This window comes from Protopterus annectens, chromosome 2.part0 (assembly GCF_019279795.1).
Source record: "Protopterus annectens isolate FY-2018-M chromosome 2.part0, PAN1.0, whole genome shotgun sequence".
Classification (NCBI taxonomy): domain Eukaryota; kingdom Metazoa; phylum Chordata; order Ceratodontiformes; family Protopteridae; genus Protopterus; species Protopterus annectens.
In genome coordinates this window covers 1,753,881,184-1,753,906,123 of record NC_056728.1, presented here as the reverse complement: position 1 = coordinate 1,753,906,123, position 24,940 = coordinate 1,753,881,184, and the positions used below count along the sequence as shown (strand labels likewise).

At 39.0% G+C, this 24,940-nt stretch overlaps 1 protein-coding gene across 2 annotated transcripts in view; it reads right to left on the bottom strand.

The window, feature by feature from the left end:
- ZMYND12 (zinc finger MYND-type containing 12) overlaps window positions 1–24,940 on the bottom strand; it is a 1,002,866-nt gene that overhangs the window by 298,371 nt on the left and 679,555 nt on the right. For both annotated transcript variants that reach the window (XM_044061779.1, XM_044061780.1), the window contains exon 5: window positions 22,079–22,201. In XM_044061779.1, coding sequence (XP_043917714.1) covers window positions 22,079–22,201 — 123 coding nt within the window. The remainder of the gene's footprint in view (window positions 1–22,078; window positions 22,202–24,940) is intronic.

Below are 24,940 nucleotides of genomic sequence, written 5' to 3'. Positions count from 1 at the left end.
GATTATTATTATTATTATTATTATTATGCTTTTAACACTGACTGATTTATATACATTTTACATGAAGTCAACATATGGCAAATGCCAACAATAATAATTATTAACTTACAAAAGTATAAAAAATACCTCTGCTGTTTTCTTTATTTACCAACAAACTTCATACAGCTACACTACAGGCTTCAAGCCATCCAATATGCAGATGGCTAAACACATATCTGCACTTCTTCCTCCCTCCATGAACTTCAACAAATAACTCAAGCCTCCTTTCTCTCTGTAGAAAACTGGCTTACAGACTCACAACTAATATTAAATCCCAATAAAACTAAACTCCTTATCTTAACACCCACATGGAACTCGATACATTTAACATCGCCTCTAGTAACAGCACAGTCATATCTCCAGTCAACCACACCAAAATGCTGGGGGTTGAAATTGACAGCAACATGAAATTCGACATACATATATGCCTAACTATTAAAAAAGTACCAAAAAGCTAGGTAATTCTTAACAGACAGCACCAGAGCTACTATAGCTCGTACTCATCTTATCTCCACCCAACTCTATGCCTCCCCTATCCTCACCAACATAAGAAAATCAGACCTATCCAGGATGGAATCTTGCTACAATAAAATAGCCAAATTCACAACTAATGCTCCCTTTAGAATACATCACTGCATTCCTCTCAAACAGCTCTCATGGCTTGAACTTCCTCATCTCCTACTATATAATCAACTCACACTGGCCCATAATATGCTGTATTACCCTGACAAAACCCCTTCCCTTCAAAACATACTACACCCATGCACCAAAACAAGAGCCCTGAGATCCAACCATAAAACTCTACTACAAGTTTCTAAAGCCAATAACTCTGCAGGTAAATCTCTCTACAGCAATACTATTGCTAGACAATGGAACAGGCTTCCCCCTAACATCTTAACCATAGTTTCCAGTACCTCTTTCAAAGCAGCCATAAAATCACATCTTCTAAACTCTAGACTATGCAGCTGCGATATCCCCTGACAACTTATTAAAACCCATGCTTTCCTCTCCCCAATTCCTCTCCACCAACACTTAGTTTTCAGATCCTCTCACCGCTCGCTTCCTTAACAGTCTTTCTAACTCTGTCCCTCCTCCTTCCTTACTTCCCCTCCTTTCACTGCTTCCTAAACACTTATTAATCAAGCAAACCAATTCCTTTTTAAACTTTGATTCCTGATGAGATGGGCTCAGTTTGTAACTTCACGTGCACTGTTTCATACTGAAACTACAGCTTATACAATATGTTTTACTCAACTGATAGTTCACATAACTCATGTTTTTAAAACTTGACAACTGAGATATATTGTAATTCTAAGTGATGTTCACCAACTTGTCTACAGTAAAGGAATTTGTCAATTAAATTGTCAATATTTGCAACAGATTTTAAATATCTGTCAATGTGTGTAACTTCTTGTTAGTATTGTTGTATGTGGAGCTTTACTCCCCTAGTCTCTGCTGAAAAAGGACATGTCTCCGGACAGACTTTCCCGATAAACAAATGTAAAATAAATAAAATAAAAAATATATACTGTAATACTAGATATTAAGATAGCTAATAAAAATATGGCTCTAAATTCCAGCAGCCACACATTATCAACAGTATTAACCAGCTGGTTAACAATATCACTGGGGCAGTGGCAGCAAAAGAGTATTTGGATAGGCACAGACTGAAAACAGAATACAGACAAGCCAGACGATATAGCAAAGACTTGCAGCATGTATGTTACTATAATAAATTACAACTCTAAAAACTACTACATAATCTAAACATGCACTTGGGTTGATTTTTATAACGCTGTACATTAAAGTGTTTCCAAATACAAAGGAATTTCTTAGAATCTGTTATAATTTTCTGCAAATATTTCCAAGTTGGCAGTGCTTTTTGATGAAGTCTTGCAATAATCTCTGGTTAATTTATTCTCTTTTAAGACATTATTTGGTAAAAAAAAAAAATCCATCCTGAGATTAGACATTGTACATGGATGTCTTCAGTCACATGGTACTAAATAGGCATCTCCAACAAACAAATTATAAAATTTACAATCTTGCTTACTCTTAACAACAGATGAGCCAATTAAATTACCCAACAAAAAATCCCAAACTGGCTAAATAGGATTACAGAACCAAAAATCTGAGGTCACCAATTATTATTTCCTACATTAAAGCAATGACAACATATGCATTGCTACTATTTTGTGAGGAACCAGGTATGCAATGGCTTGCAACATAAATTGTTGATGTATAAATTTAGAATAAGGTAAGCAGTTATGGGCATTATTCCAGACAACCAAGCAGGATAGGCATTGGTCTCCTGCAGTTATATTGACCAGTAACATAAAATGTAACTTTCAACAGAAAAAATAATTTAGAATGGAATTCTACATAAAAGATAAACTATATTTATAATCAAGCCCAGAGGTGGCTAGCTGCAGTTTATTACTATCATAGTTAAAAAATTCTGAATATTTGGGAACAGCTATTCTAATTAGATTTAAAATTTAAAAATGTGATTTTGCTTATGTTCCAAAGACCTCCAGCACTGAGCACAGGATTAATGCACCCTTCCCTGTCAGTTGATTCAGATGAGAAAATAGACCATCAGCACCACTGATATGTGCAACAAGGTATTATTTATAACTATGTTATAATTATCTGTGAGAGGCTGTAGTTGCATAGTGCTCAGAAATTAAGAACAACTTAACCACTCTAGAAACAGTCTATAACATGTGCAGTTTGGCAGCTTATGGCCTCCTTTGTTTTGGGGATCCAACAAGTTATTGAGACTGACCCTATGTATATTATTTACCATAAGAACTTTAAAACAGTTTTATTTACTGATTTAAAGACATCTAGTGGTATATAAGAGATTTTTATGACATTGTACATTAAAATGTTTCCAAATATTAGGGAATGTCTGTTAAAATTTTATGAAAATATTTCCAAATTGGCAGTACTTGTTTGATGAAGTTATACAATAATTTATGAGTTATTACAGACATGGAAATGTCTAGCAAAACTCATTTTGAGAATCGAGGACCTTGGCAGGAGAATACATTTCTCCCATTATCAAAGTTGTGTGAAGACTGGATATCCAAGCTGTATTTTACCCCAGAGGAGGGATTTGGGGTTCCTGGAGGGAAAAATAATAGATTTTTCTTAGTTAAGCTTATATTTTGATGCATTACTATAATGATTTGTTATTTCCATTAACACTGGGAGAGCCATATTGAGATTTTTTAAATATTATAATATTGTTTAAAAATAACAATATACAACGAGCAAAAGAAATTATATCAGTAATCATGTTATCAAACATCCTATATTTAGTTTTGTGGTTACTGCATATTTTTGCAAATCACATTTCCAGAGAAAGAGAGAGAATAAGAAGATAGGGTGACACAGGGAACCCTTGCCCTGTGCCAGTTAAAATTCTGATTGTGTCTGAAAGCTGCCCATTAATGGATAGATGTACTGATGCCAAATCATATAAGACATTAATAGCTTATATATAATTTGAAGGGAAAGTTATTTTTATAGGACTGCAAAATGAAAAGCTATCTGAACTCTGTCAAAAGCTTTATCAGCATCAGGGTGAAAACTGCTTAGAGATTATTTTAACTTGTATTATGTAAGGGATTAATGTTAATGCTATACTGTTATTTTGTGTTTGTCTGGTTTCTACAAAGCCAGACCGAAATTTTGAGATAACTTGATCAGCCACCAATCAAAATCTTCTGGCTAAAATAACTGAATAAATGTTGATGTCCAAACTGATAAGAAAAATAGAATGAAATTATTAATAAATAGATAATCCAAACTGGGTTTCAAAATGAAAATTGTCTTAAACTGATTTACTTAATATAACTAAACAGTGAAAGTAATATAGGAGCAAATTGATATTTGATTTGTCTATGGAAAGGAGCATCAAAGCCTTTAGGCCTTAGTGCTTTACCTGGTTTAAGTGTACAGACTGCATCCAGAATTTCCTGAAAAGTAAAGTCTTCCAAAAGTAAGGCAACTTTTTCTTCTATTAAGGTATTTGGGGCAAAGTTTTGTAAAAAAAAAAAAAAAAAAAAATATATATATATATATATATATATATATATATATATATATATATATATATATATATATATGGCCTTAAGTATATATGTGAATTATTACTGGCATAAATATTATTATTAGTGTCACAGAAGGTATTGATCTTCAGTCGCAGTATCTGAGCCTGAAAGAACCCATAAAAGTGCATGATTCCTAAATGGGGATACCCAATATTACTAAGCACCTAATGATGTTAACATTCAAGAGATTTAAAGATTCAGACCGCCAGTACAGTCCCCTCGGAGTTGTGGTCAGGAATAGATTTTCTCCTTATATCAAAGTATTTTACCAAGTATGAGATGAATATTCCCCTTTCAGTCCTTACTTGTTTTATATAATTGTCACTGGATGTTACTAGCAGACTGAACTTGCAGGCAGAGGACTTTTAAGTCTTATATACAAACATCTGAAGCTACAAATAACTGGACAGCTAACCTATCAGATACAGTCTGTATTAAAGTGATGTATTCTGCTGCTGCTACCATATATCAGAGACAAGCATCATCTATATGAACCAACATACATAGAGACCAACTTCCTGTCTGATAATTTGGCTACAGAAATTAACATTTTGATGCTATAAAAATTCAGATAATCTCCTAATATGATAAGTAAATTAAAACCATTTTTTTTTCATTGAGCAAGACTGCATCCTGGCAGCAGATGTTTTAGAGGTTAGCAGTCAAAAACAGTCACCCATCAGTCTGGTCCAACTCTCCAAGCTGCATGCAAGACCACACAGATATCTGAATTAGATCAGAAATAACCCAACATAAATAATCAGACCATCACTTATGGTGCTAATTCGACCCTAGTGGCAAACCTTATCAGTCAGTTACTTTTATCACTAAACTAGCATGCAAACAAAGTTGGACACATATAGAAAACTTTATTGATAACTTGTTTTACCTGCAGTACATGAGCTAGCCTTCTTACCTCATATACATACCACAATAGAGATTTTTGCAAATAGCACTCACTTACCAGTGCCCTGACCTATACCCCTCAAACACAATTCACAACACTTTTCCCCAGATTCACAATTTCTATATGGTTTACCATCATACTGTGCTGACAACAAACACTGGGAAGTTTGAATATTAGATGTAACCATGTATGAATAAGTGCTTCCAATAGAAGAGTATGTTAGGATTTGCACCAGTGTACAATATAAATACTATCTACATGAACCAATAAGCCATACTGGTTTTCATGAGAAAATAATTCTGAAGCAGCAGTGAACAGCTATGTAAGCATAAAACCCAGAGTTTAAAATGACATGAAACATCAAAAAAGGCAGACACATAACAGTACTTGACCAACAAATATAAACATCTAGAATATTTTTATAACTTTTGTGAGAGGTGTTGTTTCTAGTCATTCCAAGAGAAAGAGATTACTAATAGATAGCACATTTTGAATATGATACCATGTTGCATCAGAAGCTGAATGCTGGATACCATATTTAATATTTTCATTCTTACTTCTTTAGGTAGATCTGCAGTTATTTTAAATTTAACACCTACCCACAAGATCAACTTTTGCTTCCTGCCTACTGACAGGACACAAAATGAGGACTGCATATTGAGAAGTTTCACATAAATTAGTTGTGGGGGATGTCATTTTGGGGGAATAATGTTCTTTGTACTCTAGCTATAATGTTACACATCAGGTTCAGCAGAAGAGAAAGAAACATCTATTCTAAGTGACTACTGCTCCATATACATTTTTGTTGTCCACTAATGAAAATTCTTGAAAAAAACAGCTACATTCAAATCCTTAAACATATTAACAAATATGGAATGTTCACACATTAGCAACATGGCTTCCTTTCCAAGTTTAGTATTATCACTGCCATCTGATCTTTAGTCAGTGAAATACAAATATGGAAAACTGTCTATATGGTCTTGTTTTTTTATTTATTTTAAATGCACACTCAAGTCTGTCAACCATTTTATTTGATAAAACACCTGATTTTTGGTTTCTCAGTCAAAGTCCTAAAATGGTTCTTCAATTATTCAATTCAAATGACATTGCCTGCAATAGAGCTCTGCAAGTTTGCACTGTGACTTTCAATGGGCGGAGCTTAAGCTTTTTGATACATTCAAATTATGTCCTCATATTTCAAATACATGTTCATATCACTGGAACCATAGGGGTTACTAAATGAGTATAAATGGTAAACTCTTCAGCACAAACTAGTTTATAGTGGTAGTCTGGATTTTATAAGTCACAGTAAACACACTAGTTATTGAGTTTGTAATATTTTGTAAACCAATACCTCAGCAACCACTAAAGTTATACACATACTGTTACCAGCATTTTGTTCATCCAGCTGAGAGCTCTAATATGAAGTTAAGCAGTTCTGTCTGTGCTACTTGGTTGTTGAGATATCTAGAAAAGCATGAAACTTATGAGAATATAAATAAATATTATATGAACAGCAATGAGTATGTCTTTACCTGCACTAGACAGAGGTCAAATATCAAAATAGTTGTGCTTGCCATTGTGTAAGCTTTAAGATGAAATATTTTAATAATTTGTATCTAGCATGGTTTTAAAATTATTAATGCAAATAAGAACAAGCAAACACCCAAAGGTGTCAGTAGGATGTAACTGCAGAAGCACACATAGGCATCACCCATCTGTAATGAGACTAATCTAGTCAAAAAAAGGAAATAACTTCTTTTGGTACTTGCGTATTATCGCAACCAGGTTCTAAACAAGTGCCTGTGACTTCACGTTACGATGTTAAAGACTGAGATCAGGTATCTCCGATCCTTGACTGATGTGTACCAACCCTCTGAAATGAATATGCCATTTTTTTGTCTGTCAAAGTTTTACTATTACCCAACGGTGTTTTATTTGATGGGTGCCTGCAGTTGTTTACAGAAGCTTTTCGCTTTCCTTTTTAATTGAAATTTAAACATAACTGGCCCAGTACTTTACCGTTTCAAATTAGAAGTAGTTAAGTGTAAGAACTGAAAAAGGGCAACGGTAATGAACGTTTTCTTTACATTTTTGTCACATCTTCTATACCATTTTTCTGTCGTACAGGTGCTGTAAAACTGTTGGTTGTTGTTATTCTTCTTTAGGCTTTTCCCAGTTAGGGGTTGCCACAGCGGAAATCTGGTCCTCTAAAGATTAGCAGTAGATTTTTATGGTCCCGAGGTGCCAGCTCGATGCCCAACCTTCAACGAAGGCACGCCCATACACGCATGTCTTTCGAGTGGCACTCGACCGCGGGGAGGACATGCAGACTCTACACAGAAGATGCTCCAGCCGAGAATATTGGTACAATTATCAAACTGGTATCAATTGCTACCGGTATCTGAATGTGACAAATCATGGTAATCATATGTATTCAATCGCTGTTTAACTGATGTAGAGGTCATATGTCAGTGTTAAAAAATCTAACATACCCCCATGTTATCTTTTATATCACATATGTTGACTTCACTTTCTCCTTAGACTGAAGGTTATACATACTTTTACTTAAGCCCTTTCACATTACCAAACATTTGGCACCTGGTTGTGATACTACGTAAGTGCCCTTTTTATTAAATGCAGGCAATTAAGTAGTCATGTCTCTTCTAGAACTTTAATAATTTTCTTCTTCTGGGGCTTTAAGAGCTAAATTCATACATTATAGCATACCTGTGGTCTTTGGGTGATAAAGTACATTATATCTTTGTTCAGTCTCAATAAGCTTGCACGTTTCTGTCATACCATAAGCTGTAAAATGTATACTTGCATCACTCACAATTGTACTAAGAATGCTCCATCTAGAAATTTCTTGGATTCAGTGAAATATCTTGGTCTTCCTGGCTGAAAATTTAGTCATGGGTATTGTTTCAATCCATTCTGAAAATATCAACCAGTGCCAACATATATTAATACTCATTTTGTTGCAAGTACAAGACTAATAAAGTCAAGCTGTTTCCTTTACTAGAGTTCTTCCATAGGTCCTTAAATATCTGAAGAAGGATTTAGGATATACCTCATAATCTGTGTTTCACTATTACTTGACTAGCAGGCAAGGACAGCAAACAATGCTTACAATAAATCTCAAAATCTTGTTGCATCTCTGGCCATAAGTAGTTTTCCAACATCAACATTTTTCTGTATTTCTCCTTGACCAGCAGATGATTATACCTAATTATGTCTTTTTGCATGATCTTTGGAAGAAACCATCATCTGCTCATTCTTATCATTCATGAATAGTGTATCCATCCATCAATTCATCCATAACCCCTTTTCCTATTTTTGCACATATGGTCAGGGTATCATATCAACACTGACAATCATCTAGAGCCAAAGTTCACTCACCAGGAGGCATCATTTTACAAAATAATGCTTTTTCTTTTAGAGGTAAGCTGCCCCGTTTTTTTTTTTTTTAGTTCACTTTAAAGTACAGTTGTACAAATCCTATTTACCTGTAACAAAATATGTTACATTTTTACACAGTCTCAGTGGCGTATGGGTTGTGTGCTTGCACAAACCCACACTGGCAGCTTTCCAGAGATCAGAATTCCCTGTGCACATCCAAGGTAAGCAGAACCTTCTCTCCCTTGTTTTTAGATTCCAGAAAGAAAACTGAGAGATTCATGGTTTGATTTAGGGTAAATTCAGAAGCAACGTTTGGCATGAAAAATGGACTAATACATAAAACAACCCTGTCCTTGTGGAAAATGAAATAAGGTTGGCCAACTATGAGAGCTTGCAGCACACAGAACAATAATCAAAACAGTTTTTAAAGTGATGAACTTTAAATCAGCCTGAAAGACTGATTCAAAAGGAATTAAGGCCAATTTTTAAAAAACAAAATTGAGATCCTAAAGAGAAGCAATTTGCTTTTGAGGGGTCTCAAGTGCAACACTCCTTTCATAAACTGTTTGACCACAAAAAGAGATGAAAGAGGGGGATCCATAACAGCTGAGATGGCCACAAGATGCACCTTGGTAAGTGCAAAAGATAAAGCGTCATTGAGTAGCTCACAAAATATTTTAAAACAAGAGAGGTAGATATAATACCAGGCCCTCTGTTATCAGTTAGATACCACCTAGAAAACCTCTTCCACTTGTAAAGAAAAGATTTTCTAGTTTTAGGTTTTCTTGCCTCCTCCTGTGCCTTCTGCACATCCTTTATTGAACAAGTACACAAGTTGCCCCTGACACTATATGAACAGATTCAGAGTGTGAGGAAGTTTGCGGTAATTTCTCTTGGCCAATTTTATTACATGGAAGAACCAATTTTGCCTGAGTCAAAAGGGGGTCACCACAATAATCTTTGGTTATTCTTTCTGAATCTTCATAATTACCTTGGTTAGAACTGCATAAAGGAACATTCCATCCAACAAAACAAGAATGAATCTGTCCTCCAAGCATGGCTGCAAGGATATCTAAAATAGAATATTGTCCAGCTGTCTGTTTTGCAAGGAGGTAATCAAATCTATTTGAGGTGTTCCCTACATCTAAACCAAATCCTGAAAGACCTTTATCCTGAGCTTTCAATCATGAGGGTCTGTCCGGGATCTACTTATTCTGTCTGCCACTATGTTTTGTTCTGATGGGATGTATGAGGTCTGAATTATCAGAAAATGCTGTAAGCAAGCTCCCAGTCCATCATTGCCAACTGGCAAAGAGGGTATGACCTTGTACCCCTTGTTTGTTCAGATACTACATGACGGTGGTGTTGTCTGTGGTCACTAAAAGGGGAACTGGCGACCCTAAGTGTTGAAGAACTTTTAAGGTCTGAATCACTGCTAACATTTCTTTTATGTTTATGTGCTTTGCAAAAAACAGAGAACCCCATTCGTCTTGCACTTGAACTCCCCTGGACACTGCTTCACATGCAAAAAATGACAAGTCCATCTTGACTGATTGAACTAGGGGCAGGAGGTAGAAGGGTAGGCCCGGAATGAGAAGCATCTGATCCCCCCATCACTGTAACTCTCATTTCACAAATTCCAGTATGGGTACCTGGAACTCTAAAAGACACAGGTGCTGGGAAAACAAATTTTAAGTATCATTGAATCTTTCTTATTTGGAATCTGGTCAGTAGTATCATGAGGATCATTGATGACATGAGGCATAAAATTTGAAGAAACGTTCTTGTGGAGGCATATTCTTGAAGAGGAAATCCCCGAAAATGTTCTGATAAATTAGGACTTTGTCTTCTGGTAGAAAGCCCATTTTTTGTGTCTATTATATACCTCAGGAAAACAGTTCTTTGTAGGAGTGTGAGACAGAGCTTTTGTAGTTTCAACGTGATGCTCAGGAGAGCTGCAATTGTTGATACCTTCTATAATGATTCTAAACACCTGGAAACAAACTCTGCACAAATCAGCAAATTGTCTAAATAAGGGAAAATGTGGATGCCCTTGGTCCTGCAGTAGGTAACCAATTAGCCAGGCACTTCATGAATACTCAAGGTGCAGTAGACAACCAAAAGGGCAATGCAAAAAAATGATAATATGAGCCACACACAGCAAATGGTAGATATTTCCTGCAGTTGGAAGAAATCAGAATGTCATAAGCATCCTTCAGATCTAAAGTCACCACAAAAGTCTGGTCTGAAAGAAGAGGTAGGACAGTCTTCAGGGAGAAAAATTATGATTTTGGGCACTTTCAGAAAGGTATTTAGGAAAGGCAACTCTCACATTGGTCACCACAATAGCTCCATTTTTGGTACCAAAAAGATTCTGGAGCAAAATCCTTTTCCTTTTTTGTGGTGCAGGAAAAGGTTCTATAACCCCTGCTTGCAACAAGTGAAGTACTAGACTGAAGAGATGTGACTGGACTGGTGGGTGCAGAGGGATTCCCTGAAGGGAGGATTTTCTGTCTACTGCCAAGAGTACCCTTCTCTGAATTATCATTTGTCTGAGAATATTTATGGCTAGGCTGTTGGGTTCAGTGAAAGCCTAGGGGAAGGGGAAAGGGGAGGAGGGACAGCAGGACAGAATGGGATGCCTGGGTCTCAGAACTGTCATTCTTTAGCAGGGGAATTATCTCCTTTTTTTATTTCTTTTGAAAGCATTATCCACTTCCTCTTGATACCCTGACTTTTTTTAGGCTACAAATTTTGTTTGTTCTGCCCTTTGAAGTTGTACGTCATTTTAGGGGAGAACATGGGGAATATGAAACATTCGAGATATCCCCTGCATCAATTTACCTCTGTGATCCCATTGTTTGAGAATCTGGGTAGGAGAAGGACCAAACACAAATTCAGAACTTAAGGAGCACTCAGAATCTTATTTTTAAATCCTCAAAAAAATTCTGGTTATGTAAGTAAGCATATCTTCTCAAAACAACAGAAGTGGCTGCATTTCTAAAAATGGGGTCTGCATCTTCCAAGACATTTATCAAAGTATGTTTCAAAACATGAGTCAACTAGAAATAATCTTATTTGTATAACACTTCTGTTCAGCAGCAAAGATGCAGCAAAGTCATCTAAATTGTAAACAAATTGCCTAGATAATTTAGAATTGGAAAGAGTAAATTACTACACTGAGCCAACTTTTTTCCTTGAGATTCTAACCCCTTGTCAATTATATCTTGGGGTGCAGAGTTAGAAAAAGCCAGGGACCTCTTGTTAGAGCTGGAAACCCACAGCAGGGTCAGCTGACAAAGCAGCAAAGATGGCTACAATATCAGAGTACACCTTGTATTTTCTCAAAGCCTTTTTAAGAAATGGTTCACTAGCCAAAGCGGTTATACATACAGTCTTCCCAACATCTTCTAAGGCTGGTAACAGAGGAAGAACAGTCAAAACATTTGGAATCCCATCCTGAATAAGATCATAATCTCTGATGCACCTTCAGATTGCTTCCAGTCAACTATATCTCTAAACCTAGCCAGCATCTGTGGAAAGGTGAGCACCTGCTTGAGTTTTTGAACCTGTTCATCTTTCAAAGAATCAGACTAGACAGACTCAGTGTGTTCACTATTGTCTGCATTAGAGTCCTCGTCAAAATCTGTCGCCTTAGACTGATATCTAAAGAAGGTAACCTCATAGTCATTCTGAATAGGAGCATAGACTCCAAGATGATCTGTCTGTAAAACACTCTTAGCTAAGGAAACTACATCAGTCCTATACATGATACTAACCTAATTGTCTGCAGTGTGGTGAAGTTTGTGTTTCTTCTTCCTGTGAACTATACCATGAGACAAAATATCTGGAGGACAGAGTAATATATCTGACAAGGGGTATCTTACCCCAGACTGCTCCTGCACTTGAATGGTTTGGTTCTGTCATACCTGAACCAGGTACTAGAACAGCCCTGGAGGATATGTCTGAGCCCATACCATGGAGGGCTGCTTACTCACACCAGAGGGTGACAGGAAAAAGGTAAGTGATCTGCAGGCCAGTTTAAGGCAACAACAGATTCACAAACCATAGGATGAGGGATGTTTATGTTGATTTCTCACTTTTTAGGTGCAACTGAATTTTATGGAAAAATCAAAAAATCAAATAAGGAGGACTGGATGACAGGGCCTGTAATTCTGATACTCTTCTAGCAGAGGTAATGGCCACTAAAAAGATACTTTTCCAGGTCAAGAATTTTAGTTTACCCTTAGCTCATGGTTCAAATGGGGATTATAAAACAATGTTTAAATCCACAGGAGGTGTGGGATCTTTTAACGGGAGTCTAAGTAGAAAAGTTTCCCTTATAAATTCTTTACAAAGTTTGTAGGAGGGTAAACATGAGTTATTTACTCCTATATTAAATTTAAAATGGCAGCTAGTTGTACTTTAACAGTAGAAGAGCTAGCACCTTCATTAAAAATTGTAGCTAAAAATTCAAGAACTTTAGCGACTGGTGCTGAAAAGGGATCTAGATCCTTCTGCTGCACCCAAATGGCAAATCATTTCCATTTTCTTCTGAAAAGTTTCCTAGTGGAAGATTTATGAGATGATAGTAGAATGTGATGGACAGGGGAGGAGAGCTTGGGCTCTCCAGCAATCAGTGGCAGTGGAGAAACCATTCAGTCAGTATTAGGCTTGGAATGTCGGACTGTTTTAATAATTGTTTTAGTTTCTGGTGTCATTCTAAGGGGATCCAGTATCTGTCAGCCTGGGATGACATGATCGACAGACCTTGATGCTTTGCCAGAGATGGTCTTCATCTGTCACCTCTAGCACTTCAGCTACTGGCTAAAGCTCCTGACACCCCCATAGTGCCTTTTTTAGGCAGTGTCTTAATAACAAAATTCCCTATGTAGAAACTCCATCTAAAAACAGCTTGAAGATTATGCTGCTAAATGCTAGGATTTTTAACATGAAACTGCACTCACTTTTGAAGACGCAGACATTTATGCAGTGATGGAGACCTGGTTCAAGGCTGTGGAGAACACCCCAGCCATACCGGGTTACACCTCCTTCGACACATTTAGACCACAAACTGAAGGCATGAAAACTAAAGGAGGCAGTGTATCACTATTCATTAAATATAAATACACCTCCAGATTGGTTAAACAGTATGATTCCCTGGAGACACTTCAGGTGTAATTAACTGTTGGCAGGACACCTGTTCAAGTCATTGCCAGCTACAGGACCCCCTCCATGAATCAGGACACCCACTCTGCTTATTTGGATCTACTTGAGTCTATCAAGATACATCCAAACACCATGGTTTTGGGAGACTTTAACTACCCATCCATTGACTGGGCAAATTACTTGTGCTCAAACTCTCTTGCCCAAAGGTTCCTCGACTTCATTAACTATAGTGCCCTGGACCAGCTGGTTGACAGCCCCACAAGGGGTGCCAACATCCTGGATCTGGTGCTTGCTAATATGGGGAACCACTGTAGCACCCCTACTATGAGTTCTTCCCTGGTGAGATCTGACTACAAATCAGTCTTGTTTGAAGTAACTATCACACCTGACCCCTCCCTCCCAACAGCAACTAAACTAAAAAACTTCTCTAAAGCAGATTATAACTTCTTATGGGATGATATAAATAGCTTCACTGCACCTTCCCCATCAGATGGAACTGGCAACCATGCTGAGTTCTACCCAAATGCTTTATACAAATAACTATATAATTGCATTGACTCAGCCGTACCTGATAGGACCAAAACAAGCTCCTCAAGGAAGAACAAACCTGCCTGCTGGACAACTATCATTAACAGGCTTTAAAAATAAGAGGAATGAATTGCTATCAAAGAGTAAGAGGGAATGACCCCTAAACTGGAAACACTCCTTCCTCAGCTTAAACAAGTAAATAAGCCTTCTTGTGAAGTCCTCCAAAGCAAACTATGAATCTAAATTAGCTTCCTCAACTAAAGACAACTATAAGGCATTTTTTAGTTACATCCAGAACCTAAAAGGAAAGGCCCAGATTTGTGCCAAACTGGTAGATGATGATACCACACATACTGAGCCTGTGGACATACCTAATGTGTTGGCCAACAGGTTCTGTGAAAATTTCACTCTGCCACACGTACCCCATGACATCCCTACCACCTATCCCCTAAAGTGTATCTCTAAAGAGCAGGTCATAAACACCCTCTCTAAGGTCAAAAACACAGCATCTATGGGACCTGATAACATCCCAGGCTACGTCCTACATGGACTCCAACAAGAATTAGCAACACCACTGGGTATTCTTTTCAATCATAGTCTAAGCACCGGCTTTGTCTCAACTGAATGGAAAACAGACACTGTTATTCCCTTGCACAAAGGTGGTGTTTCCAAAGACCCTGGGAACTATAGACTTATTAGCCTGACTAGCCTTACCTGCAAGGTCATGAAGCGAATCATCATGGACATCATCAGCAAAGATATAGGTAATCTCCAAACACTTGACTCTACTCGGTTTGGATTTGTCCAAGGGAGATCATGCCTGTTAAACCTGGTGGATTTGTTTGAGACAGTCATCAAGACACTGGACAAGGGGAAATCTATGCATAAAGCCTATCTAGACTTAGCCAAGGTTTTTAATACTATCCACTACCCAGGCATCACTGACAAACTCAACCAGCTAGGTATCAACACATATCATTATATGGGTCACAAACTGGTTCACTGATATCACCCATATAATAAAAATAGGGGATCCACCTCCAACAGTAGACCTGTAACCAGCAATGTTCCACAAGGATCAGTCCTGGGACCTCTAAAACTAAAGGTCTGTGGTTGATAAAGTTTGTTGATGACTGCAAACTGGGAGCGGTCACAGAATCTCCAAATGATGTCAACATCCTACAAGAGGGTCTTACATAAACAAACAATTGGTGCCAAAGTCATGGCCTCAAACTCAATGTGAAAAAATGTATTCTGATGCCTTTCTGTAAGGGCAATGTTCCTGCTAACAACCACATCAATAGCAACACCTTAAGTATGCACTCAGTGGTTACAGACCTGGGCACACAGGTTGACAGCAGCTTTACCTTTAACCACCATATATCCACAGTGGTAAGAAGGGCATTCTATATGGTTCATCTCATAAGTAAGAGCATTGCCTACAGAAAAAAAAGAAGTTATAAACTCCCTGTACTCTTTCCTCAACAGGCCAATAACAGAGTACAACTCCCCTTTTGGTATGTACCTATCCAAGCACCTGCAGCAACTGGAAAACCACAAAGGTTCTTCACAAGAAAAGTTCAAGGTCTACAGCATCTGTCCTATGTGGATCGTCTGAAATCACTGCCACTTTATTCTGTTTCATACACACTACCCAGAGGCGATCTGTGCCCAGAATACAAAGCAATCTCTGACCCTGCTTTATTGCAAATGCTGCATCTCCAAGTCAAATGGTACAAGGGTTACTCACTCTAAAGACCTTAACCTGGTATGTGACATTAATAGAACCCGTTGTAGGGACAGATTTATCTCCCAGAGGTTACCACACCTTTGGAACAGACTCCAACTTCATGTCAAAAAGAGCACCTCATTGGCCCTCTTCAAACACTATCCAGACAATGGGATGGATAACCATAAATTCACCCCAAGGATTCCACCTGTGTCTCTCCTGGACAGTGGCAATAGGTGCGAATCATCGAAATAAGGGTAGATCTTGGCTAGGCTTGTAAGAGCCCTAGGGCCATTAGCCTAGTAACTTCCTATGATCCTATGTCTGTTGGGTGAAACAGTGGGTCTGGAGTTGGATCCAGAATCCATGGAGAACAAAGTAGATGAGGCCAAAGAAAGGGAAACCAAATCTGACAAGGCCAGTAAGGGGCAATGAGGATAACTGTGATCTTCAACTGAGATGCTTTCTGAAGAAATTTGGGAATTAGATGTAACAGGGGATAGGCAAAAAGGAGACCTGGGGGCCAATCAGAAGTGCAGCTTCTTTGGTGACTCCCCTGGTAGGGGGATCAGGACAAAGAACCTGCTGCACTTGTTGTGGAGGGGAGATGCAACGAAGTTGCAGCATGTCTGTCCCCACCAATGAAAAATCCTTTCCAAAACCTTCATATTGAGGGACCAGTTGTGACGCACTAAAATGGACCTGCTTAACTTGTCTGAAATCACTCCGGATTTCCCCAGAATGTGTACTGTTATCAGAAACTGACTGGATGAGATTGCACATTGTCACACCCTCATATCTTCTCAACACAGCGGGGTAAGATTTGCCCCCCCCCCTTATTTGTTGAAGTACCAGACTACTGACATATTGTCTGTCTGGATTTCAGCAGTCCCAGTGGGGAGAGTGTCTTGTAAGGCCTGCAATGTTAGAAGGACTGCTCTAATTTCCAGGACATTGATATGCATACTGCTGTCTTTGGGAAACCATATGCCTTGGACTGGCTTTCCCAAGAAGTGCTCCCTCATCTGATCAGGGAGGCATCTGTAGTCGCTATGGCCTTCTTGTACTTGACTGGAGTGTAGCCACCATAGGAGATAATTTTTGCAAGCCTGTGTTATTTTGATCTGACTGGATAAGAGATGGTAGAGAATGGACCACTGAGTTGCCAATGTCCACTGCATAATTCTCATGTACTACCTTGGCAACGATACCAGGATAATTGCCGCTGACATGGACACCAAAGCTTGAAGGATCAGTCAAGATGACAGAGAAGAGCTTTGAATGGTCTTTCTAACCTGAAACTTGATAGTCTAAACTCTTGACAGAGGGGAAGATGCTGTTCGTTTGTTTGATTGATTGATTGTATTAAGAAAGGCACTAATGAATTCCAATGTCTGTGTTGGTTCTAGATAAGATTTGTTGTAATTGATTGAAATGTCCAGATGGAAGCATAACCGGAGTATGTAATCTTGAGATAGAATCAGATGATGCCTGGTCAATGCAGTTATGAGTCAGTCATCTAGATATGGAAACATCTGGAATCACTGCAGTTGCAAGTGAGCTGCCACTACTGCCATACACTTGGTAAACACCCTGGGGGCTGTGGTGAAACCAAAGGGCAGGGCTCTGAATTGGTAATGACCGCCTCCCAGACAGAATTGTAGATATCTCCAGGATCATCGGTTCATTTTGATATGATAGTACCCATCCTGAAGATCTATTGAGCACTTCCAGTCATCCTTGTGCAGAAAAGGCAGAATGGACTGAATCATGACTATCCAGAACTTTGTGTATTGAATTGACTGATTTACAAAGCTGAGATCCACTCCAGTCCCATGTTCTCTTTGGCAATAAAAAGAATCTTGAGTAAGTTCTGGACTTTTTCTGGTCTGGGGAGACCTCCTGGATGACTTTTTTTCTACTAGCTTTTGTATTTCTAGAGCTGCTGCATCCCTCTGATTGGGTGGAACATTAGGGATTTTGTTTGACACTAGCAGGGATGGATAGGAAAATGGTATTACATATCCTCTGGATATTATTCTCCGTACCCATGAATCTTTGGTAATTTCTAGTCAGGCTCTCTACTGCAGGGATAGACAAACCCTGACTGCCTCCAGAGATGGACTGTCAGACCTCCTTTCAGGAGTGCTGGTAGGATCTGTCAGAGAAAGTATCTCTAGATACCTGGTTATGTGGACCACTCTGCCACGGGGACATTATCATCCATTAGAGTCTCCTCCCATGCCCCTGGCAGTACTGTGGACCTTGGAAGGGACCCTGGGATTTTCTGAACCATATTTTTCATCCACCTCATTGGTTCCTAGAACAAGTCTGTTGAGGGGTTGAAGAACATACTTCCACAGCAGACAGGGTTTTCCCTTCCTGTTCACACCTAGAGAGAGTCTTTAACTTTGGGGCCAAATAAGGAGCTTTCATCAAAGGAAGCATTAACAAAGGAAGCTTTGAAGGGTTCCACAAAGTCACACATTTGCATCCAGTCATGCCTCCAGATGGAAATGCCTGAACCCGCCACCAGTGAGGTATCTTCAGCTGCGTGAAATATAAGCCTCATGGATGAGTTAGAAATGGATTGAAGGGTAGCCAACTGCAAGGCAACAGAGCTCTCTGCCTCAGATTCATGGTCCTAGTAAGAGATTTGGTAAGTTATTTAATCAAATCCCTCTGAAGTCTCGTTAAGTGTGCCAAATTATTCAGCAACCAAATGGCAAAGGTCGCCAAAGCATAAACATGCTTCCCAAATCTGTCCAGTGCCCTAGACTCTCTGTTAAGGGGGTGGACAGAGAAACTTTTTCCACTAGTTCCCTCTTTAAGGCTGCCACCAATACCATTGCATCAAATGGTACTCCCTTGCTCCAATGCTGTCTGTCCATTGCTGGTACCAAGATCATATCTTGTCTCTTAGGGCTCAGCTCGATGATGTCAGACTCCTTTGATGCCCATTGAGAGACAAAATCAATGAGCTCATCAGTGGGCAGAATCACTCAGGAGGTAGACGAGCCAGCTCCAAAAGCCTCCAGGAATATCAGCACCAATTAAGAAAGATTGTTGAGAGACCAACCACTCCTTTTCTTTAGGAGTTCTAGAATATCTTCAAATGAGACATCATTGGGTGGTCACCCAGGAGGTAGACAAGCTAGCTCCAAAAGCCTCCAGGAATACCAGCTCCAATTAGGAAAGGTTGTTGAGAGACCAACCACTCCTTTTCTTTTGGAGTTCTAGGATATCTCCAAATGAGACATCATTGGGTGGTGATGTTGGGGACCCTTCCCCCTCATAAAAAGTCAGTATCTTCTGTGACAGACCCTCGTGCAGAATCTAAGTGCCCTCTTTTGCACTTTTTCTTCCTGGGAACTTCTTCAGTGGGATGTTCCAGAGAAGCACAAGAAGAAATTAGTATATGCTGTTAGGTATTCTGGTGATTGACTTGGGCTGTCTGTCTGGCTGTCCCACTGGCACAGTTGGTTTTGGGTCTAGATGCATAGATGAATGGGTTTGGAAAGTCAAGCCAAAGAAGGAAGAGAAGTCTGAACACTGGGAACAGAGAAAGCTCTCTCCACTACCTCGAAAGCAGAAAGCCTTAAAAAGAGGGAGACCAATGGCTCTGAAAAGACATGCTTACAAACCATAGGCTCCCTCCACCACTACTCAAGGAGAGAGGTGATGCCAAGTTATCTAATACCAAAATTCTGAGGGGCAGAGACATCTCTGATAGCTTCAGAGTTGACTCCAACACCAGATCCAACACCAACACTATAGCTCTGAGAGTCATCCAGCTCTGGTCCACTCAGAGATGCCACCAGAGTCGAAGATACCATAATCTTCGGATCCAGTGCAGAGGTCTCCTGAATCTTTGGATCTGATATCTCCAAAACCAATGGTTAGATCATTGAAGGAGCCAATAATGGTGGAGTAGTACTAATAATGGTCTCCGGACACAAAGGGGTTGGAGCCAAAAGAAACCTCATTTGAATCTGCATTGAGAGGAACTTCCTCATCATCCTGTCCACAATGGCTTCCATCAGACTTCTAAAGAACATGTAGAAAATGCTATCAACCATGGTCTGAAATGCTGATGCTTCGGAGACTGCTCCAAGAAGGGGGAAGGTAGTCGAAAGAGACCAAATCTGGGACCAAATGTGGTGATCAGATTCTAGGAGATTTTTCAAGTCTAGATTTTGGATCCAAAGGGGTTTGATCCGAAGGTTTCGAAATTTTGCAAGAAGGTTAGGAACCTGAAGTCAAAGATGTGGTTGGATCCAGGGAACGCTTTCCTGAATCATTTTTATCTGATTTATTGGGGGGGGGGGTTGAGCACAAATGATATTGATGAAGACTTAGAAGGGAGTAAACCTCTTAGCATTAATTTATTTTTCCTGTTGAGCAAAGCTCTAGGGTTAAAGGCTTTGCAAATATCACTGTTAGAGTTAAGATGTGCTGGGCCTAAACAATACATATATTTAGAATGCATATCTGATAATGGTATTTTATTGCCACAAGCCATACATTTTTTTTAAAACCCAAAGGCTTCCCAGACATTATGCAAAAAAAGGAAAGATATTAAGCAAAGTTTCTTTTAAAATAATTAGAAAGGAGAAAGGGGGAAAATTACCAACAATGGTAATTAAAGCAGTACTAAAAAGTACATAGAATAGGGGATACCAATGATGGTAATTAAGACTACCTAAGTAAGGGTAAAAAGGGAGGAAGCACTATAAAGTTATAATTTTTATAGGAAAAAGACGCTTTTAAAGATATCAAGATAAATAATTATAATAACGAGTTTCACTCACAATAAAAGTAGTCACTATACTCAAGAGTGTAGAGTGACCACATCCGTATGCTAAGGCAGCAAACAAGATCTGAGGTATGTTAGATCACTAGGGGGTTTTGGTTAAGGGAGGAACTTCAGAGTTTCAGTGCTCCACGAGTTGGAAAAAGAGGCCAAGTCAGATATGAGGGTCAGATCTAAACCCAACAGTTGAGGAATTAGTGAAAATGACAACATCAGATCAAAAGGAGAAGCAGTGCCACTACCATGAATTACAATTTCCAGGATGGGAGTTAGAAGATGAACCTCATCTGGGCCCCTCACTGTCTGCTGAAGAGTTAGATGGATGTGAGGAGGTACTGGCCAAGTCCGATCCTCCAATTCTCTATCCTTCAGACACCACTCCAACAACTACATGGGGATGCATGTATGACCCCTCTATTGACTCCTGTGCAAGAAATTATAAACCACATACAGCCTAAGAGTAGTTAGATGGAACAGGAGTTTCTTCCCATGGCATCTACAGGTGACCAGGATGAACCACTCTCACTTATGGAAATATTTTGGATTATGCTCCTGTCCCAAAGTAATATGACTTTGATGGTACAAGTTTTGGCATGTTATTTGGCAGTTACATAGACATTTAGAAAGATTTGCTTATACGTTTCTCAAATGTGGAAACTTTGCCATTACATGTATCTGGGTTGACATACAAATGGAGAGTTTTGGGGTTAGGCATGCTTTTCTAGATGGCTGCGTTCCAGTATGAATTGGCAATGTCTAACCTGCTGTCAATACACTGGACAAATCAAACTTGTCAAAAGATCAACCTGCCAACATTGCAGCTGAAATTACTTTAACTTCCAATGTCAAATATGGAAAAACATTTGGCCCCCTGACATCTCCATGAATCATTTTAAATCATCTTATACAAGTGTGATCACAAACTATCAAAACTTCACAAATGTGAATAGCATTCAGGAGAGATGTAACACACCAAACAAGTGCTCTTGCAGGGACAATAAGCCCCCCCGCTCCCTCTCACACACCCCTATCAGTACTGAGGTCACACCAACGGGCAAAGGAGTAATCTCCAGTATTCCAGCAATTCATCTTTTGGTAAAATGTTGGCCTATGCACATGAATGATCACACAAATGACTGCCAATCACTAGTGTTTTGCAGACAAGCCTAGCTCCCCAAATACTTATACACCCCACTATAAGTCCTGACTGAATTAGTTTTGGCAGGTTAACATTTATCCACAGCACTAATTGTAACAAGTGAAACAGAATACATTATTCCTTACCAAATCTAGTGAAAAGAATTATGGCGTATATGACACAAATCACATTAGCTGTAGCACATACTGTCTTCAGTCTCCTTTCTACTCACCTCTGTGTACAAGGAATCGGCTATGCTCATCTTGTTTTGCCGGAAAAAAACATTAGCCATGTGAAAGTATCCACCTGAAATGTGAATATCACCAGTACCAAATACTTCACTGGCATAATAAACCTAAAAGAGAGTGAAAAAGTTAGTTTTTTGATCTTGTATATTAAAAAGCCAATATTTTTAAATGGTAATCATTATCAGATCATCATCATCTTCTTTCGGCTGTTCCCGTTAGGGGTTGCCACAGCGGATCATCTGTTTCCATTTCTTCCTGTCCTCTGCATCATGCTCTTTCACACCAACCGCCTGCATGTCCTCAGATAATGCTTTAAATTTCAGCTTTACAGTACCATCTAAGGTTATTTCAGGATTTTAACACATTGCTTTCCAGTAATATCATATATAACATCCGCTGTGGCAACCCCTAACGGGAACAGTTGTCACAAATTGTATTTATTTATAGATTTATATGTGTCTTTATATATTGTGTGTGGCTTTCTAGATGTGTGCCATTACTTATTTGGTTATTCAACTATATGTGCAAGTTTATTTGCACATCTTATTCACTACTCAGATTTTATTTAAAATTAAATAATGTTTAATAAGTCAAAAGTGAATATAAATAACAACAGTATTATTGCCTCTGCAAAGTCTGTAGTGTTTTTAGGCCTGATTAGCTGCAAGTTTTTACAGCATGTAAATATAATCTTTTAAACACATTTCTGTCTTTGTGCCTGTAGTGAAAGTAAGCTGGACAATCTAGGTACTAATTTTCTGATCAGCAGATCCTAAAAATACTGAATTTGTTGTTCAACAGTAAATACTTAGGTCACCTAGTTTGCCCATTATCTTAATTAAAATATAAGTTGCTAATACTAAGCCTGGCTTTAGGTGTAGAGAGAGAGAGAGAACTCTTGACTACAACTCCAATGACTTGAGTTTGAATAGCAACTTGGGTGCTGGGAGACTGGGTGGGGGAGGATGGGACTAAGTGGATCTTTCTGGTCCCCCCATCCTGCTTTGTGGAGTGGTAGTTCTAGTCATTCAATTCCTACCATACAGGCAGAGGCCTGTATGGCACCAAAATGTCCAAAACTGTTGATGTGCATTTGGCTATCCCAAGTCAGTGATGAGAGCACTTGTAACTTGTGTGGGAAAGCATGCACAAAAGCAAGGTTGGGGCGTAGAATGCCCCGCAGTGGTGTGAATACTCACATAAGCCACTAGGATGGGGTGATGACCATAACAGAAACATGTTCATTGTCAGGATGCCAGTGAGAGTACATATAACCTTTATTGCTGCCAGGATGACTGCCTTTTCAGTTGACTCTTGCTCTTGTACTTGAGCTACCAGGAAAAGAGGAACAAATGGGCTCCTACCACATTAAGGGAGGCACAATGGTTGGGAGGTAAGAATGCATAAAGGAGGTATAAAAACGGTAAGCTAAAAATACTTGCAAAGCAATATCCTGCTTTTTCTGGTATTCCAGTAGGACAACTTTATATACATATCCACTAGAATTTTGAATTTCACCACTATTTGTTGACTCTGTAACTTCCACGAAGGCTACAGTATGCATCTACAGTTCTAATTATGAAAAAATGAAAAATAAAATTCCACACATCATCTTTGAATCATTTATCATCTATCTTTAGTCCCGCAGTATAGTGTTGAGGGTAAAGGTTTGAAATGCTAAAACCAATAATCCCGTAACCCAGGATTTGACACACTCGTTCTCCACCTGCATAGTACACCTTTGTCTTTATTTGATTTATTTATTCGTTGTTGACTGGGTTAGTTCCACTGGGCTAGTAGCCGTTTTTCAGGAGTGACCTGAGGTCTTGTTTATACTGCTAGGGGAAATTTTGGTCAGGGCATCGTGGCATTTTTCCTACTCTTTTCAATAGGTGCAGTGGGATTTTTTACAGCCACCTGAGCTACCACAGTTTGATGTGTCATCTGCAGGTTGATGCACTCAGGAGTGTAGCACCACCACCACCCTTATGCTGTACTGCAGTGTCAGCAATCCATTACTCTGGTATGGGAACAGAATATATAGCTTTCTGCACCAAAGGTGAGTGTGTTGCCTGTTGCAGCATTGACATTAAAATAGTCTGTCTTTACTATGTCCTTTTTTGTAGCCTCTCTGCCACTTTTTTGCACATTCTCTCTCTTCCATCTGTAAATAAGCCTGATTCAGAAAGTTCAGCAAGCAGCTTGACATTAATCTACATTGCACTGCTTAAGTCCTGCTTAGATATTTTTCTTAGTTTGGAAAGAGGACTCCAAAATGAAATTCTAATGAGCAAAGACATTGTGTGGGCTTCAAAAAAGATTGAGATTTTGGTGTGCTCTTCACACAGCACGCCTCTATGCCTAGCAACCTGATACTGCAGTAACATCAAGCTAGGGGCATACACAGGAGGAGACATCCACGGGTGGATGGGAAGAGTTACTTGACTAAAACACAGGAAGCATTCCAAATGTGAATGTGCAGCACAAGTATCTAAATCAAAGGCTTCACCCTATTCTCTTTGCACTATATGCACAAAATTGTTTTTGATTCACCAGTGAAGCTGGCGTGCAATGCTGAGTCATGTATATGTCAGCTTTACTGAAAGGACGCAAAAAATATTTTAACAGACAAGTGGTCTCCCCTCTGGTCCAAAGTACAAACAGCACACAATGAGTTGCAAGCTGTTTATACTTGCATGAATTAAAACTGGCTGTGTCTATTTGCAATGAGCTACAGACACACTTCATGGCTCAATAAAAGCTGTTTTAAATCCCACAGAATATCTTTGCAGACATGGGGTGTCAAGAACTGTATACAGTATTGCATACTATGTCTCAACAGCCAT